Genomic DNA, 17,139 nt, shown 5'->3' on the forward strand with positions numbered 1-17,139 from the left:
CATCGCAACTTGCTAAACAAACATAATTTTGGAGCCAGCCCAAAGTAGGTCGGAATTTCCTTTCGTAAGCGAAATATTTATAGAATTTTTGTGTTAGTGGAAATTTGATTTTTAGTAGAATTATGGCGAGAATTATTTTCTTTTCGATATAATCAAGTTTTAATTCGTTAATGTGTCTTGACAAAACAGATCGCGTCGCACATGTCCCTTGAGATAACTATTTCGGAATATTTGCCTTTTAATAATGGAGGTTAGTTATTAGGACCGCTCTTAATGTTTATTGTCAAATCTCCAGGGGAAAATACCGCTCCGTAATTCCGCGAGACTACTAAATTTGGTAATGATATTTAGAGTGATATTGGAAGCCATAGACTAGTTTCGTAGTGTGTTTCACTTAGCGCTTTCGACCTCATCTTAAACTAATTAAACTGTACAACTAATTGAATAACTCGATAATTACGTGGATGTAATGGACGTTAATTACTTCGAGTAAAGCTTTAATTTTTGTCACTATGATTAACTGTAACTGCGAGAAATTTAATCCCAGCTTAACGCCACAGCCGCCTTCTATTTATTTTATTTTTATTCATAAAATATTGGCGTTAACTTGAAGTTATCCACCAATTTAAATGACGAAGCGAAGACCCTTCGGTCCCAGCTGGTAGCATCAAGATACTTTTAAGTTTGAAGCAAACCTCAACTGATCAGATGTAACAAGGTATTTTGAGGAAACATGCAAAACAAACCCGGGTCATGGGCTTAAAATCCAGATACATTTAGTCCATTAAATCCATTCAAGTAACAAAGCCAAATTTTAATTTTCGACGGATATTTGTAAGTGAAGGAATCCTTTAAAATTTTTATAGGTTAGCGCATTAGATGCCCAATATATTTTAAAGAAAACCTGGAAACGTCAGCAACATAAAATTCAATTACGTGACCACATCTTTTTATATGACCATAAGCTAGATTTATGCTTTAGTGTACTTTCGTTTAGACAGATAGGTAAAAATAATGTTGTATGATGCTTAATATTGATTTTTTTTTCAACTTTTGAATTAAATGGCAGTAATTAATTAAATACAATGCCATTTTGCAACGTAAGAGTAAAAAAACAATCCACTTGTATTAACCGTAAAGGCAGTTTACTTTAACAATTAAACCTAACTGCATTTAAAAACCGTCGTCTTGTTCAAATAATGGAATTTGGGAAGTGACAAGAATAAAATGCTTCCTTGAAATAAAGAAAATTACTTTTTAATCTTCGTTCACACGTTCATCACATCACATTTTAATTAAATAATTTTAGGTCCAACTGCACTATTGCTGAGAAGTTAATTCTCGTGTGCAAACATATTATGCAAAAGCCTTCTGTTATGCCTCACACAGTGTTTTATTCACATACAAATTGGATACATCTTAAATATTGTATAACTTTACGTAATAATTATTGCCAAATAATTTACCTAGAAACGTATTTTTTATACTAAAAGCGCTTGAATAATTCACAATGTAATGGTTCATATTTAATCATCTGCAGCCAAAAATATATAATTTTACTTAATTTATTAAATGTATTCATTTCACTATTTTCTAAAGCATACAGTTTATGTATATTTTATATAAAACTACAATTTTCTACGCTGGCATAAATTTTAGAATAAAGTGGCTTTTAATATGACAAGAAAGCATTAAATTAGGCATAAATGCTGCTACTTGAGTTCCATTTTGTTTACCACTCGGTAATTAAAAATATGAATTATTCCGGTTTGACGCTCTTGGGTCAAGAGCTTTATCCCGAAATGAGAATCCTTAATGGAAATACAAAAGATAAACTAAATAAAATAAAGAGAAGCTAGAGAATCCTTTAGACTGGGGAGGGATTTGAAAACGTCTTAATTAGTTGGTTACATGAAGGAAATTGGTAAAGGGAGTGAAAAATTAAATGCAGCAATCCTGGCAATAGGCAATTTAAATAACTTGAATCTATCAAATACGGAAATTGCTTGAAGTGCGGCTTGGTTGATTTGGATCTCAGGAGATCAAGCTACCAATCAAAGAAGTTGTAAGAAACAGTGAGAGAGGAAATTCTAATTAATCGCGTAATGCCGAACCTTAGAACATTTTAATGAGTACCTGGGGACGATTTAGCGAAATTAGGGGAGTCTGAAATGATTTTAGTGCATTTCTTTTGAACACGGTGCATCTAAATAATTCAAGATATAGTCTTCAAGATTGCATTAGATTTTCCTATTAACGTTTCCGGGATAACTTCAATTTCAAGATATTTGTTCTCGTAAACTTTGGGCCAACACAGAGCCAATGTTGAGAACTATTTACATAATATTTACACATACACTGTCTGATAGAACAAAAATATTCAACCGTTTAAACGAGCGGAGGACCGTAATCTTAATTTGATTTTAAACATAAACATCTCTTTAAACATGTTTTTTTCTTTTAACCTGATAACACGATAGACATAAATTAAAGTTGAGTTTTCTTTGCATTTTTTTACAACTTTTTCTGTTCTGCAACACACCCGTTAAGCCTCAAGGTTTTAATATACTTATAATATGGTATTCGCTGTTGGTGTATAGTCGAATTTGCGAACATTCTGCACATGAGGGTTTCTGAAGAAACATTAGGAAATTTCTTTGGGAGAGCCCCGATAGTTTAAGGAAAAAGTAAATTTGGTCGATTTGGTAGTTGGTTATCATTTCATGATTGTGGATGCCACTATTCTTAATTTTTCTACTTCCTCCACCTATGAAACATGGCGTATAAGATCTCCCTAAATCTAAAATTCTAAGATACATTTGATAAATAAAAATTGTAGATATTTAAACCCCATTAGATTTATTTCCGAATGACAAACTTACAGGACGAGAAGTGGACGAGAAATAAATTTACCATTGGACTTCTTGGAAAATTCTGTTGGCCTGCAACAGGCTTATTTCAAGAAACAGATCAGCAATCAAATTAAATGTTTAAAATGTGTGCCATTCGGCTTAATAGTATCCAAAGCGATCAATCAATAAACTCTTCTTGCATCTCGTTATTTTGGTAAGCAATTTTTTCAGCTCAGAAAATCCTAAGAGACAGAAACACATCCAACTTTGCTCTATTTATTCTGCGAGTGTAGCTTTACTAGTTACCTAAAATGTTGGCAATTTCACAAATCAAAAGCTCAGTTTAAATGACTTAAACATCAAAAAGAACCCATATTCAATTTAACATTTATCCGTGCTGATTAAAATGACGGCTGCATTATATTCCGTCAAAGTTATGTGCATTAAATGTGCATTAAATACTGCTAGAGGACTCAGTTTTTCGAATGTATGCATGAATTCATGGGAAATTCAAGTATTTGTCTGTTCTGTGGGCGTATGTTTCAGGTAAACAATTGCAATACATTTTACTGTTAGAACGCCTTTGACCTGATGCATATTGTCCCTTTTCATTGTTATAGTAGGCGTTTGCACGCACGGTACTGGTCAATATCGGAAAGTGACTGATCAGTTTGCACAATCTCATTTCTTCATTCTGCAACTCAGTGGATACGGATAATTTATTTTCATATCAGAAGCCACAGAATAAAAACTTATTTTTTTGTAAATTTGATTACAGATTTTTTCTGTTGCACGCGAGTTTTCTAAGACTATCTTTCCCAGGTTGCTGTGATTTGAATTCCTTTGCTTTTCGGACTAAAATGACCAACACCTGTTTATAAGTGTAAAATTTAAATGGAGGTATTGATAAATTCAGGCAATGCGAGTTTAATTAATAATATAGCGGTAGTCGGTAATGGAAACAGTATCAACCTTAACAGAATAAATAATCAAACAGACATTGCCATAAATGTTTGACAATAAGCATGAAAATCCCACATTGATTAAGCAGATTAAGAATTGGACGGTCAAAAAATCGCGAGAATGGAGGTGCATATTTACAACTTTAGTCCGGCAGTAATTATTAAATATGAAATTCGGATGCAACCAGTAAACGATAACAAGATTACATTGGCAACGTGCAATTCGATTGCAATGAGTTGATTGCCAGTGAAAAACATGGAGCGAAGCTCATCAAGGATTTTCCTTTTGAAGATGAAGGTACCAGCAAATAAGTGAATTCACCATAATTTTTAAACTCATTCCGACGACCGGATAGATGATTCTGGGTTGATGTATTTTCCCAATATAGGAATATGCACCGGGTCGTATATTTACAAACGGTTTAACTAACACGTCGAGTCGTATCGGATATATATGTTCCAAATCAATCGTGATTCAAGTCACTAAGCCTTATTGCCCATTCCTGATAACTGCACCTGCCTATTGGACTACAGTGCAGACATTCAAATTTATGACTTTCAGAAATGTATGTTGCTCTTATTAGTGAGGTGAATGCAATAAGCCTATCAAAATTTTAATTAAAATGATTGCATTTGAGAAAGTCAGTTAACTTTATTTGAACATTTAAGACTTAAGCAGTTAGTTATCGACTTCTGCTGGGAAAACTAACTTTTTTCTTATCCACTATATGTGAACATTTCGGGTTTCTGCTGTGTGGGTTCCCTATTTTAACTTTGCATACATTTGAACTTTTGCCTCTCTTCTATATCCTACATCTTTGAAGCCTGCCTTTATTTCAAAAGCCAAGTATATTATTTTTCACTTCACAGACTTATCGTATATTTCATAAATCAGGGAAAATTTAAACAGTATGAATTGACTGCGATTGATCATTTATTCAATGTCAGCAATAACTCTGCATCTGAAATATTAACAATTAACGCAGATTCGATCTGAAAATAGCAAAATTAAACAACTAGAATAGCTTTCTAGAGAAAACATTGCATATTGAATCCGCATCAATTTTCTGCAGGATTAGCTAATTAAATTTTGCCCTGGTTTCAGCTTCCGCTCTATTGCCTTATTAGTTACGAATAAAAGTCCCAAAAACGTCGTTTGTTCATCTCGCTTTTAAAATTTAAGAAGCGTGTTCAATTAATTATCAATTTCATTTGACGGGTCCTGGAAAGATGCAATCAAGCGAGGAATATTGAATTTCGAAAATCAGTTATTGTCCCGCTGTTTTAATATTTGTTTTCGTAATGAGTGCCAAAAGGCATTAATGGATATAAATTAAGTAGGAAGCATCCCATAGGCTGTGTTGACAGCCTAAAAGTGATAAATAAGGAAAATGTTATTGAAATTTTCAGCCGAAACAGCATGGGTTTTTCAGATCAACAATCGAGACATTTAAGGAATTACTCGTCGCATTATTTTTTGATATACATATACAGGGTGATTCAAAATTGGCGGCATTCCTTTTCAGGGCTCACTTGGAGAGTACGAGAAAAACATTGACTTTTTTTTCAATTTCAACTTTGTTATTAAGCTTTATTTTGACATTGTCCCATGTTTAATTGGTGGCATATTGTAATACTTAAGCATTCGAAAAAAAAACCATCAATGCTTCAAACTTCGAATGCTTTTGATATCAAAAAAGCTGCTGCAATTTTTTGATGAAAAGTCAAAGCGGTCATGATGTTTTTTGGCATTAACAAATAATTACCTAATTACTAGTCTTTGCCTAATAGCCTTTGCTAATAATCACAATAATTTCTATAACTATTGGACATAATTGCAGCAGGGCCTTCCAGGGGTACTCAGAGCATTGCACAACAACTGACACTTTCCCAAGTACCAAATCAATACTGAGGAAGGGAGCACACTTAAAGAGACACATTAAATAAGTAGCAATAGTAATAGATTACTGAACACCGGTACAAATTGCGCAGGAGTTAATTAACCGAATACGAGAAGCTGCTCGAGAAGAGTTTGGAGTTAAAGACTGAAATGTATGTTTATTTGAATATATATCAATTTGAAGTTATGAGTATAATAAAAAACAACTTCTCGTTGACAATATTGACATCCAGAAGAAGTACGTTGCCACATTCAACAAATCCTGTTGAATTACCGTTTATCGTTGTCTAATTTATTGCTATTTTCTGTATTTTTCCATGGTTACCGAAGTTTTTAATAATTACGAAGCGACAAATATTTACATAATGTTAATTAGACAGATTACCCTGAACATTGTTGCCGTCTTTCTGACATAGTTTTTTGCAATTTTCTCAGTTTTTATTAATACTTATTTTTTTTCTGTACTCCTAGAACACCCCCAAATCTTTCGGATTTAAAATAAAATGAAATGCAGGGTATATTAAATGAAGATGTTTTTTTTGGTGAAATGATTATTTCAAATTATGTTTAATTAATTAATCGCAAAAACGACATGAGTACAATTTAAAAAAAAAATGTTTCTCACAATTACAATGCGATGTGCCAATGCATCGTCAAATGCATAAAAAGTGTCTAATTATTATTTATGAGACATTTGCCATTTGGTAAAGTCAGTTACAGTAGGAAGAAAATATTGAAAAATGCACACTAAACCGCATATTTGAGAACCCGAAAGCGCATTATTTTTGAGCGTGGGGAAACAGTAATTCGAATTAATCCTTGAATAATTAACCCGAAAATACATGGAACAATGATGAAGTTTCGGCAGCTCGCATGTTTATTATTTGGTAGATTGTTCTTGCTTTCAGATCTATAGCCGACTTAATCTTGTGTTTTATTATTTCAGATAGATTGCCTATTTTAACCAATCTAGTTCTCTTAAAAGATTATATAGCCTTTTTGTGGCAAATAAGCACTGCAATGTTAAACTTTTGTTAGATAGCGAAAGAATACCTCTTACCGCCATTTCCTATTGAACAGCTTCATCAACATCAAAGTAGTGATTGAATCAGTTTAAAGATATAACAGCGGAGAAGTCTTTACCAAATAAAGCTGTTCTCAAAAACTATAGAACTATTATCAAAAATACATTAAATGTATCTGTAGTTTACTTCAATCCGAACAGAATTGTCACTTAATTGCATATGTTGAATTTCGCGATGGATGGTCAAGAATGGAAGAGCTTTCAATTCGTAAACCACACCAAGAAGGAACGACATCAGATGCATTATTCAATATATCGAATACTTTTATCAATGGCGCAAATATACGTTGGCAAAATGTTGGAAAACCTGGTATTTTCCGTAACAATTTCACAAAATTTCCAATATTAGCTCAGCAAAGTACAAGGTTACAAATTGTGTTCGTCATATGTCATAGACATGTAATATAAATTATCAAAAAAACCTTTGAAAAGTGAATCAGACGAGTTTTCATCAATCATCAATCAAACAAGCAAGAAACAATTGTGAATCACTTATAGATGTGTAGGTGAACTAGTTTTTATTTCTTTTTCTATTTCTATTTTATTATTTTTTATTTTTCGTTATTTCTGCTCCGTATAAGTTCGTTTGTCTCTTCTGTTATCTTGCTCTGTGTTAGTGTCTTTAATGCAACTTTAAGGATTTACTTTGCAGTGCTTATCAGTTTACTATTACACTATCTGTTCCTTGCATAATAAGATAATTTTCTATCGATGTGTCAAGGTTGTTTCTGTAAGTTTCTTCGTGTTCACTGAGCTTTATAGCTTTTTTCTTCTTCCTATTTTTAATTTATTTTTGTCTGCTCTCACCATTCGACGGTCGTCGCTAATCTGGACCTTATTCAGTACAGTTACGCATGTATGTACAGTACTTCACTATGTATTTCCTGTTTCTAATTATGAAGACAATTTGATTTCTTGGTATTTTTGGGGGCTCTGCCATGTCCATTTACGGTACGGTTTCGTATAGACGAAAGTATTCATTATTTTAGTTTGATGTTCTTCCATGTAGTTTACCATGATTTTGTCTCGGTTGTTCCTAGTTCCTATTCCCAATTTTCCAGTGCGAACTTCATTAGATTCTTGTGAACCTATCTTTGAATTAAAATCTCCTATTTTTACAATATAAAAGGTCAGGTTTTGTTCCAATGCTTTATCCAAATCTTGGTAAGATTTTTCGATATCGTCTTATGTGTGCGTTGATGTCGGGCCAGATAGTTGTGTGATCTGAAGTCTATGCCATTTCGTTATTTGTATTGTTACCTATATCACTCTGGATGATATTCCTATTGTGAATATTATGTGTTCTGTCCATTTCTTATGAATTAGCCTTCCGACTCCGTTCCAGTTACTGTCTGTTTCTGCTTCTCTTTTGTAGTATAGTAGTTCACCTTATTTGAGTCTTATTCGATCTCCACCTTTCCCTCTTACGTCATCCAGTCCCATTTTACGTCTTTAAATGTACTGTATTTGGCTTAAATGTAACTATTCAAAAAGTTGAATTTAAAGTTGTCATTTTATGGCACGTTTGAATTATAGCGTTATTTCCCATGAATGTAGATGTACGGTTTATTTTGTTAATTTGGTTTGTCCTAAGTCACTGTTTTTCAAATTGGACCACGTTTCCACCTCTCCAGACGACAATTAAAAGCGCTTCAATTTCAGAACTTATTTAGAGAATTCAAATTAACTTATCATAATTAGCATTTAATGTCGATTGATTTTTGTTAGACACTAGGCTAGTGTAATGCTATGTTATTATTATATATATATATTATACTATACATTCCAGAATTATGAACCGCCCTGTATGGTAAACAACTCTGCAAACCGAAATTCCAAAATGCAAGCACGTTCAAATTAATTAAAGAGGTAATAGTTGCTATGCATATGTTTCCATTAAATTGTATTTCAACCAAAATAAAGCACTGATATGATGCAGATTCAAAGCGAAACTAAATGTGAATTGCCCTTTATAGAGAATTGATTCATTTTGGTCTCTATCTGTTATAGCAAAACCTTGACACTAAATTCAAAGTTATTTACGTTCTCCTTGCATTTCTAACAGCTCGACAACATTGCCAACAAAGTTTCCATTAGAACAATCAGGTTCATTCTGAGGGATAAAATTTTAGTACTGGATCGATTGATTTGGAAGAGATTTTAGGAATAACACTAAATAATTCGGGCTCTCGCTAATAGAGCTTCAGGCAGGAAATTCCACTTGACGTCTCCATCTCCGGAATCCAATACACTTAAAAAAATCCCAGGCCAAAGGTCTGAAAGAAAATTGTTCGTTTCATTCCAGTATGAAATTCGCTACGGTGCCATATCTGATAATCTCGTGGATCTCCCCCTTACTGGCGCACACGCTTACTCCCTTAGAATACAACACCCCTGAGCATAAAGGGTTTTTTCCAGCGATCGTTATCCAAGATTAATAACCTATACAAAACACGTGCTTGCAGTTATTCAGCAAAAATTGACGCAAGTTTTTATGCGAGAAAGTTGACCAATTGCCGTTGGGGAATCAATAATTCAAACCCAGGACAGCAATAAGAAATCATATAGGTACGCACTATGCATGCCCGTTAGGATGGAGGTACTCTATTTTTACGCCCCATTTTCGGATTTTTTGCCATTAGTTTTAGGTGCCAAAGCAAAATGAGAATATTGTGGATTCCGTAATTTTAAAATAAGCCCGTTGACGGAATTAAATTTTTCAGTAGCACAAATTTGGTTCGAAATGCTGTTCTAAAAGGATTTACTGAGGTAGATACATATCTAAGTAAATGTATTTTTAATTGGAAACTATAGTTTGGCTGTAAAACAGAAAATTTCTAAAGGTCAGGACGTAGAATTTAGATGAAATTCCCTGGAATGTATTTTAGAAAAGCCTGGTAGAAAAGCAAAATAAATGGATTTTCGTTAAGCTAGAAGATTGGGGAAAATTGAAAATGCGGTGATGGAGATGGATGCACAGCTCTATTGATTGTACAAGTATTAAGTTTGAGTTTTTCAAAAGCGAAATTTTGGTTAATTTAGGGAACAGAGTCAAAATAATAAATAGCAGCACCGTCTCATACTCGATGTTTCTCAAACGCCAGTCAATCAGAACTTTATCCGCTAAAAGAGTAGTCTGGAGGAATTTCAACAAAAGTCTACATGAGCTTACACGCTATCTCAAATTTCAATATCCGAAAGGTTTTGGGAGTTCTAGAATATAAGGAAGTTTTGCAAATGAGATTTAGTGTTGCTGTTCAACATATTTAAATAGTTTTGGGCAAACGGGTGAACCAATTATAACTTTATTATATGTTATAAAAATATTTTTTCTTATCAAAAAGTTTCTAATATGTCAGTACGAGCCCTGAGCACTCGTTTCGAACAAATTAGTTTTCGTAATCTCGCAAATATTAGTCCCAAAACTATGTAGTATATTATGCACTCACTCACATAGTGTAGACTATTGGTATGTCTTTTACAAATTGAACGCATTTTCATTTTATGGAAATAAATTTAGTAAATGATTCAAGTACTTTATGAGTACTCCTAACCTCCTCCTTTCCTACTAACTTTCATAAAACTCGCGATACTGCGATACGAACATTTAAATTGATTCCGAAAAAACAGTTGTTGATTAGCATTTACACGTCTGCAAGACTTTCTACTTGAAGGTTTTGGCTTTTCATGTTAGATACTTCATGGAAATTGCTCTAAATTGTGTGGCCAAAACAGCTATGTAGCCCAATTTAATTTAGAATACCAAGACGCCTGACAAAAAATCTATACTTCAGTATTCAAATTAAGCGTGATTTCCCTTCGTTAGTGGCAATCGAAACACAAAGGGTCGATTAGTAAAGGTGTGCGTTTCAGCTTTAAAACATTACCAATCCGGCTAATTAGGTTCAGCGTGGTGTATTAACAACCGTTCAGTTTTAATTAAATAAAATGAATTGCAAAACTGATGAATCGATAACATCCTAAAGTCTGACGAACATTATTTGCACCTTTCTGGCCATGAATTCTACCCAGTTGGACGTGATTAAAACCTATGTATTATTTGCATGTTCCTACATTAACTAGAAGTTAATTAGTAAAATAATGGATATGTGTTACTATTTTGACACGTATATTTAACATTCAATAAATTCATATTCGTTACTGGAAACGGTTTTTAAATCGCCTAATTAAAGCAACCAATATGGCAAGAACTAGACACAGACTACTCAGATAAAATTTGATTTCCTTTTATCTCAACAATTGACGGTGTAATTCGTATTAAAGTTCATAGGTAATAGTTAGAAATAGTATAAACTCACATTAACCAAGTAGCACATTGTAAACTTCAATTTAAATAACGTTTTTGAATATTTGAAAACTTGTCAATTCGCGTTGCTCAATTATAACTTAATTGTTGGAGTACGCTGCTCAATATGCATTTGATTACCTTTTTGTTTGCTATGCAGAAGGATTCTAGGCCATTCAAGCTGTACCTTACTCAACTTTGACATAATGTCGGAGCCTCCAGGGATAAGTTGAAAAGCGCCAGCCTAAAGCTATTCCAAATTACACACTTTGGAACAGGGATTTTGTATTTTTTGCCATGTTTTGGACGTTAGGTAAGTGCTTTTATTTTTCAAAGATTAACGTCGTCACATACAAGTATATTTATAACGGACGTTGTACAATGGCAAACATGTGGATGTGAAGGACTCATCAGGGTTAAAGAAATGTGTGTCCCAATCATTAAGTAATGTTTCATTATTTTCCTTCGTGTGTTTTTTCCCGTCCTGCGGTAGCCAGTTTCTTTAAAAAATTCCTGAAGCCGAGGTCTTCATTCAACACCCATTTCACATCGATTGTACTGGATAATCAATCTACTTTATTTATCTTTCCTAATTGAAAGTTCCATATTCTGCTACCTACTTGGGAACATTTCTATTAACAATATTTCACGTTAACTTAAAGATCATTGAATTTTGCTGTTGGAAAATGGCAGTTATTTTAGTGGCTAGTGTATAATAACTTCAGTTCTATAATATTTTTATTGCCTTAGAAACACAATTTTCTGAACAGTTGTGTTTTATTTTAACACTAGTATCTCCAATATGCACAAGCTAATGAAACATATGCTATTTTGTAAATCGACGCAGATTTTTGTCTACATTTTTACGTTTATTGCCTTAAAATTCTAATATTAAACTCGAGCACGAACTGGGACACAAAATGGGGTATGTTGCAGCTTTAAATACAGACAGTTGGGACTAATGACTAGCATAGCGCTGATTGAATGATAAATTTGCATTATTGTTATTTTTCCATAGATATTTCGGTAGATTAGATTCGGCTACCGAGAGTTATGGAAATGTTATTCATCGCGCATGGAAAAATGTGTTTTTTTAACCCTTCCAAATAGGCCATTTTAATTAGATTCCTTGTAGTTTATGTAGATTGTTAGTTACCAGATATTCTTGAATTTTCTAAGATATATGATATGGTATCTTATAACATCAGATCACTGCCAGGAATTCTACCATTTCCAATTATCTGAGCAATGCGCTGGGAACACTTCAAAAATGACTTGTGAAAGTTACGGCCGTTGAATGGTTTTTACAAATCCCAATTACCTTTTGCTCGAAATGTTAATTTTCGAACTTTAAGCCGGTCTTTCGCAAACTTTTTCGCTTCCGTCTTTAATGGACTAAGCAGATATTTCCATTTCCAACAATTTTTTTGTGGCGTAACTAAAACGATTTATAAATCTCACTAAAAGAACGCTATCAAACATCCAATTAATTAACTACCGATTTTATTTGAACATTGGCAACCTAATTTGGCGAAATCCAATTTGGATATCGCCTTCTTTTCCCGGGGCGGCTTATTGTTTTAACTTCCCGCGATTCCTTTATCTTTTATTCCGAAATAAGGAGTTAATTTTTCGACTGCAGGACTAGAAATGAAATAATTAGGAAAATACTACTTCTGGTTTCAGAAACTAAGGCTCAAACGCTGTCTTTCCTTCTAATTTCCTTAGCGAACTGTTTGAAATTTGCAAGAAACCAATTAAGACGTCCTAATTAATGGATAATAATTTCTCCAGTTGGCAATATTGCTAATTGAAAGTTGTCTATTTATTGGTCTCAAATTTGTTTTTCCACGGTCTGTGGATTTATTAACGATTTGAATATTTGCCATATTTTTTTAGCTTCTTTATAATAACAAAATATCATAATTTTGTGTCCCCTCGACTCACATTAAATAAATGAGTAGATGTTCACAAAATAAAATAATTATTCCACACTGTGGTACAAAAGTACGAAATAATCAAAATCGCAATCCGCCCACCCAATTTGTATGGAATTTTGTGCACTTAGGTACCAAATTACTCCCGTCAAGAATTACATTTTTCTGAAATTAACAGAAATTATGCTTTGTTAATTGAACTCTATTGATTTTATGAGATTTTTGAATTCAGCTAGAAGTTCTCAATAGCTTCTATTAGAAGAATTCATTTTGGTCAAAACATTTGGGGTCAAAAGTCACTAAACATCAACGCTACTACATCAACAGTTAAATCGGGCCTAATTTGGTGCTGAAATGAGCAAACTCATAAAAATCGGGTCTACGGATTTCAACAGATTTTCATTATTCCATACTTTTGTACCACAATGTATCTAAATTAATGTCTTCTATGTAAAGTTTTGGAATTTAACGTACGTTTACGCATTTTGTTTCCAATGTTTTTTTACATTTTAGTAACGTACGTACATATGATAGCTGGAGTAATGACACTTATTTGAGAAGTAAATCGAAGCTTGCCATCGATGTGATTATACTTGCGGAAATAATATGCAACGTCCTCAAAAGAAGCATTCAGCAAGAAGTATCAGCAAATTAGTTCCGCTCCGTAATTTCTCGGTAAAGGAAAAAAATGTGAAATGAAACAAAAAGTGATAAAACTTTGGTCTTTAATAAAATCACTTAGATATTTCCATTATTTACGTCACTTAAAAGCAAATTATGTTCTTGGGCAGTAGAACTTTCCGTTTAATTTTCTTTTCTCTCTTACTAATAAATATACACCACCGGAATGGCGTTGCACTGAAAACAAATTAAAATTTCTAAACGAAAAACAAACAGTCAAGACTTTAATGTTTAAAAATAATTTAAAGCGAATTTTAAACCTGTACATAATTTAAGGGTTTCCCGGCGTATCTTTAATTTGGTTATGTCAACCAGTTACTGCTTTATACTTTACTGAGCGTTGTTTTCCGAAATTTCACACTCTAAACATGCATTTTAATTGCTTTTGGAGCAATATTTCATCAAGCATGCACTAATTGAAAATAAATAGCAAAGACCGATGGGCAATGAGTTACTTTTTATGAATGCAATTTGTATCTCTCAAGACTACTATGTTTAATTTTTAATTAAATATGTTGAACTATGGAATATGCCAACTATGCGCTCTCTTTTTCCTACCATACATGTTTTCACCTGATTGTTTGAGTTAGTTCGGAGCCGCGAGAGCAATTAACCCTTAAATTACCCAAACATTGACCTGATCTTGTTTTATGTTGTTTCAGCTCTCCGATATTGTAACAAATGGGACATTTCAGTTACTACTCCGTAGATATATTAAAATTTTAATCGGCAGCCCGAACAAATTGTGGATTTATGCAGAGATATTTAGTGGTTTGAAGGAGCAAATTAACGCATGCATCATGGGGATATGTACAAAAGCTTAACTGAACACAATAACGTTCCAAATTACTTCCAATTATTTGCTAAAATGTGTCGATATATCTGAAACTATAATAAATAAATTGTAGAATTAATTTCAAGCTTCAAAGTATTTCTAATATTTAACTGTTCCTTGCAGTCAAGTTTGTTGAAATTTAACGCAGCATTAGAACCACTGCAATTCAAACCAAAATATGCAACATTTCAGCTGAAAATTTCCGCTTTTCAAATAACCACATCGAATCAATGCCATATACAAACACAAATTTTCAGGCTTCCATAGAACCTGCTGGATACATTTAGTTAACACGTTATTCGCACTTATTCGTTTTACAGAAATCCATGGCTTTGATGAATATCTACAAAAAATCTATTTTCAAATTAACGACCATTTGCCGTGCCCGTGAACTGTTAGGTTAGTCATTACATTAGCCACCGTTAAATCAATAGCGCATTGAATTTGAAATGGAAAAAATACATTTGTATTTACTAAGCTTGAAATGCTCTTACCTGGTGCTTGATCAATAGTTGATTTGTTTATTGTTATATCTGAAAATAACAAAGAAAATAATTAGAAACAAATTGCTAGGGACTCTCATATCTCATATTTCACAGTTTATAGCTCAAACGACAACGTTCCAACGACGGTTGCAAATCTCATACATATAAAAATATCAACATTTATAACTTATAGCGGGATTTAATTTTCTTTGCAGCAGCACCTACTTACAACTCTCGGTAATAAACGCTCATTCCCTTTTTCTACGAAAATGATTTATGATTTTTTTTTCGAAAATTACAAGAATATTGAAAGTGTAATCAAATTGCGAACATCGCCTAAATCTAAAATGGAAACTTTTATAGCCCCAATCAACTGAGAAATCAGAAATCGCGAACACAAATTGCGGAAAAATAGATTTTCTCCTTGATTTCCCTCGTTTCAACACTTCCGTTATTTGCTTCAATCTTAAGAGTTTAAATGAATTGACACACGGCCTATTTATCATTTACGGTGAATAATCTCAATGCCATTAACAGATTACATTTGAAAAACTTGAATCCGGTTCTGACCGGGATCAATAAACACATTTTAAGGGAAAAATAAAACCGATTGTTCAATATTAGCAAACGTTTAACGTTCTACAGAATAATAGACTCAACAGGGAGCCCTGATTCAAGTATCCTGAAGCGAAAATCGAAGATTCAAGATGAACTAGGAAAAATTACGGAAACTTGCCAAATTAGGTACTGCTTTGGTTGCATGTGTATGAGATGGTTGAATTTACTATTAATAAAGGCGTTCAGGTAAATTACTTTTTTTGATTGGGATAGATTTTACTGATTTTTCTGTACATACAATCTTTGAGTTTTATTAATCGCAGAATTTAATCAGAAGCTTTTTTAACCAGTCGTATTAAAAATTGCAAATATCGGCATCATTTTTGAAGCGCACAATAATGCTGGCACAGGGAAAAAGTATGATTAAATTAAATGTTAAACGATACATCCCGCTAAAAGCAAATAAAACGGTTGAGGCTTTATTTGACGATATAATTTTACAAATATAAATATTGAAGCTCTATGAAATTACTATGCTTCCACCAGATCTATTTACCTTGTTAACGAAAGCACACATAGTCTTTACAAATGGAAAATATGCTTCTTTGACATGTTTACCGCGTCTTAAGTTTCCTTTTAGCTAAACTAGGAAATTGGAGTATTCAGCTCAGTAGTACAGCTTGGAAACTGAATTTAGTCACTGCAGCCATGTAGTAATTGTAAAGCCTAAATGTTGTCAAAGTTTTTATTAAATTAGTTTCAAAATATTTCTTACACAGGCTACTGTTTCAGCTACCCTTCTTATTAAAACTTCTGAAAATCTTCATCATAATGCTGTTCTCGATAAGCGTACAAAATATGTCAAAAAGTTTGAAGTTTAAGCAAAACTGTAATTGATATCATGATAGTCAGATTTAATTAATACCTACAACGAGTTGTTGGTTTAATACAAATTTAAGCAAGAGAACATTTCAGCTTGATCTGTTTCAACTCAGGTTCTGGGATGTCCAAAGTTTAAATTTTCCTTCAAAATAAATAATTTGTAAATCAAATTCTTAATCTTATGATTGACAAGAAAATATTGTTTCTCGAATAGCTGTAATTATTCAATGTGAAATGACAATAAATAAAATATTCACGTGCATAACTAGGGTAACTGTTCGGTTTACTTTAAAATTTCTTCCGTCGTATTTGCTGTTGACTCAAGCAAAGTTCAAATGCATATTTTAGAATCTCGAAGTTTTCAATAAATTAACTTCAGTTAGCTAATACCCTCACGCTTCTACTGCTTCGCTCAAATTTCCTACGGACTGAATTTAAAAAAAATGTTGTGGTACAAAATCATATCGTCAACAGCTAACCAAGCCAAATGACCAAATTTACTGAATTCTAATTTTTGAGGAAACTTAAGTGCAGTGTAAATTTTACTAAGTTTGAAATACATTTTTGGAAGTTCGGAATTTTTCTTCAAGTTTATTTCTGGAGTACTAGTTTTCTTTAGAGCTTGCACCGCTCGAACATCGCCTATTTCAAGCCCAC

General features: G+C 33.0%; 1 protein-coding gene and 1 long non-coding RNA gene across 2 annotated transcripts in view; one reads left to right on the forward strand and one right to left on the reverse strand.

Moving 5' to 3' along the window:
* The window catches only part of LOC109533785 (agrin), a 232,861-nt gene that overhangs the window by 95,734 nt on the left and 119,988 nt on the right, over window positions 1-17,139 (reverse strand). The window contains exon 4 of the mRNA XM_048668179.1: window positions 15,052-15,090. Within this exon, the coding sequence (XP_048524136.1) occupies window positions 15,052-15,090 (39 nt within the window). The remainder of the gene's footprint in view (window positions 1-15,051; window positions 15,091-17,139) is intronic.
* Window positions 11,001-14,546, forward strand: LOC125503516. Its single transcript, XR_007280935.1, has 3 exons — window positions 11,001-11,089; window positions 11,265-11,417; window positions 14,385-14,546. It is a non-coding gene; the product is annotated as an uncharacterized LOC125503516 (long non-coding RNA).

This window comes from Dendroctonus ponderosae, unplaced genomic scaffold, assembly GCF_020466585.1.
Source record: "Dendroctonus ponderosae isolate FM_Combo_2020 unplaced genomic scaffold, Dpon_F_20191213v2 Dpon_F_20191213_1, whole genome shotgun sequence".
NCBI lineage: Eukaryota > Metazoa > Arthropoda > Insecta > Coleoptera > Curculionidae > Dendroctonus > Dendroctonus ponderosae.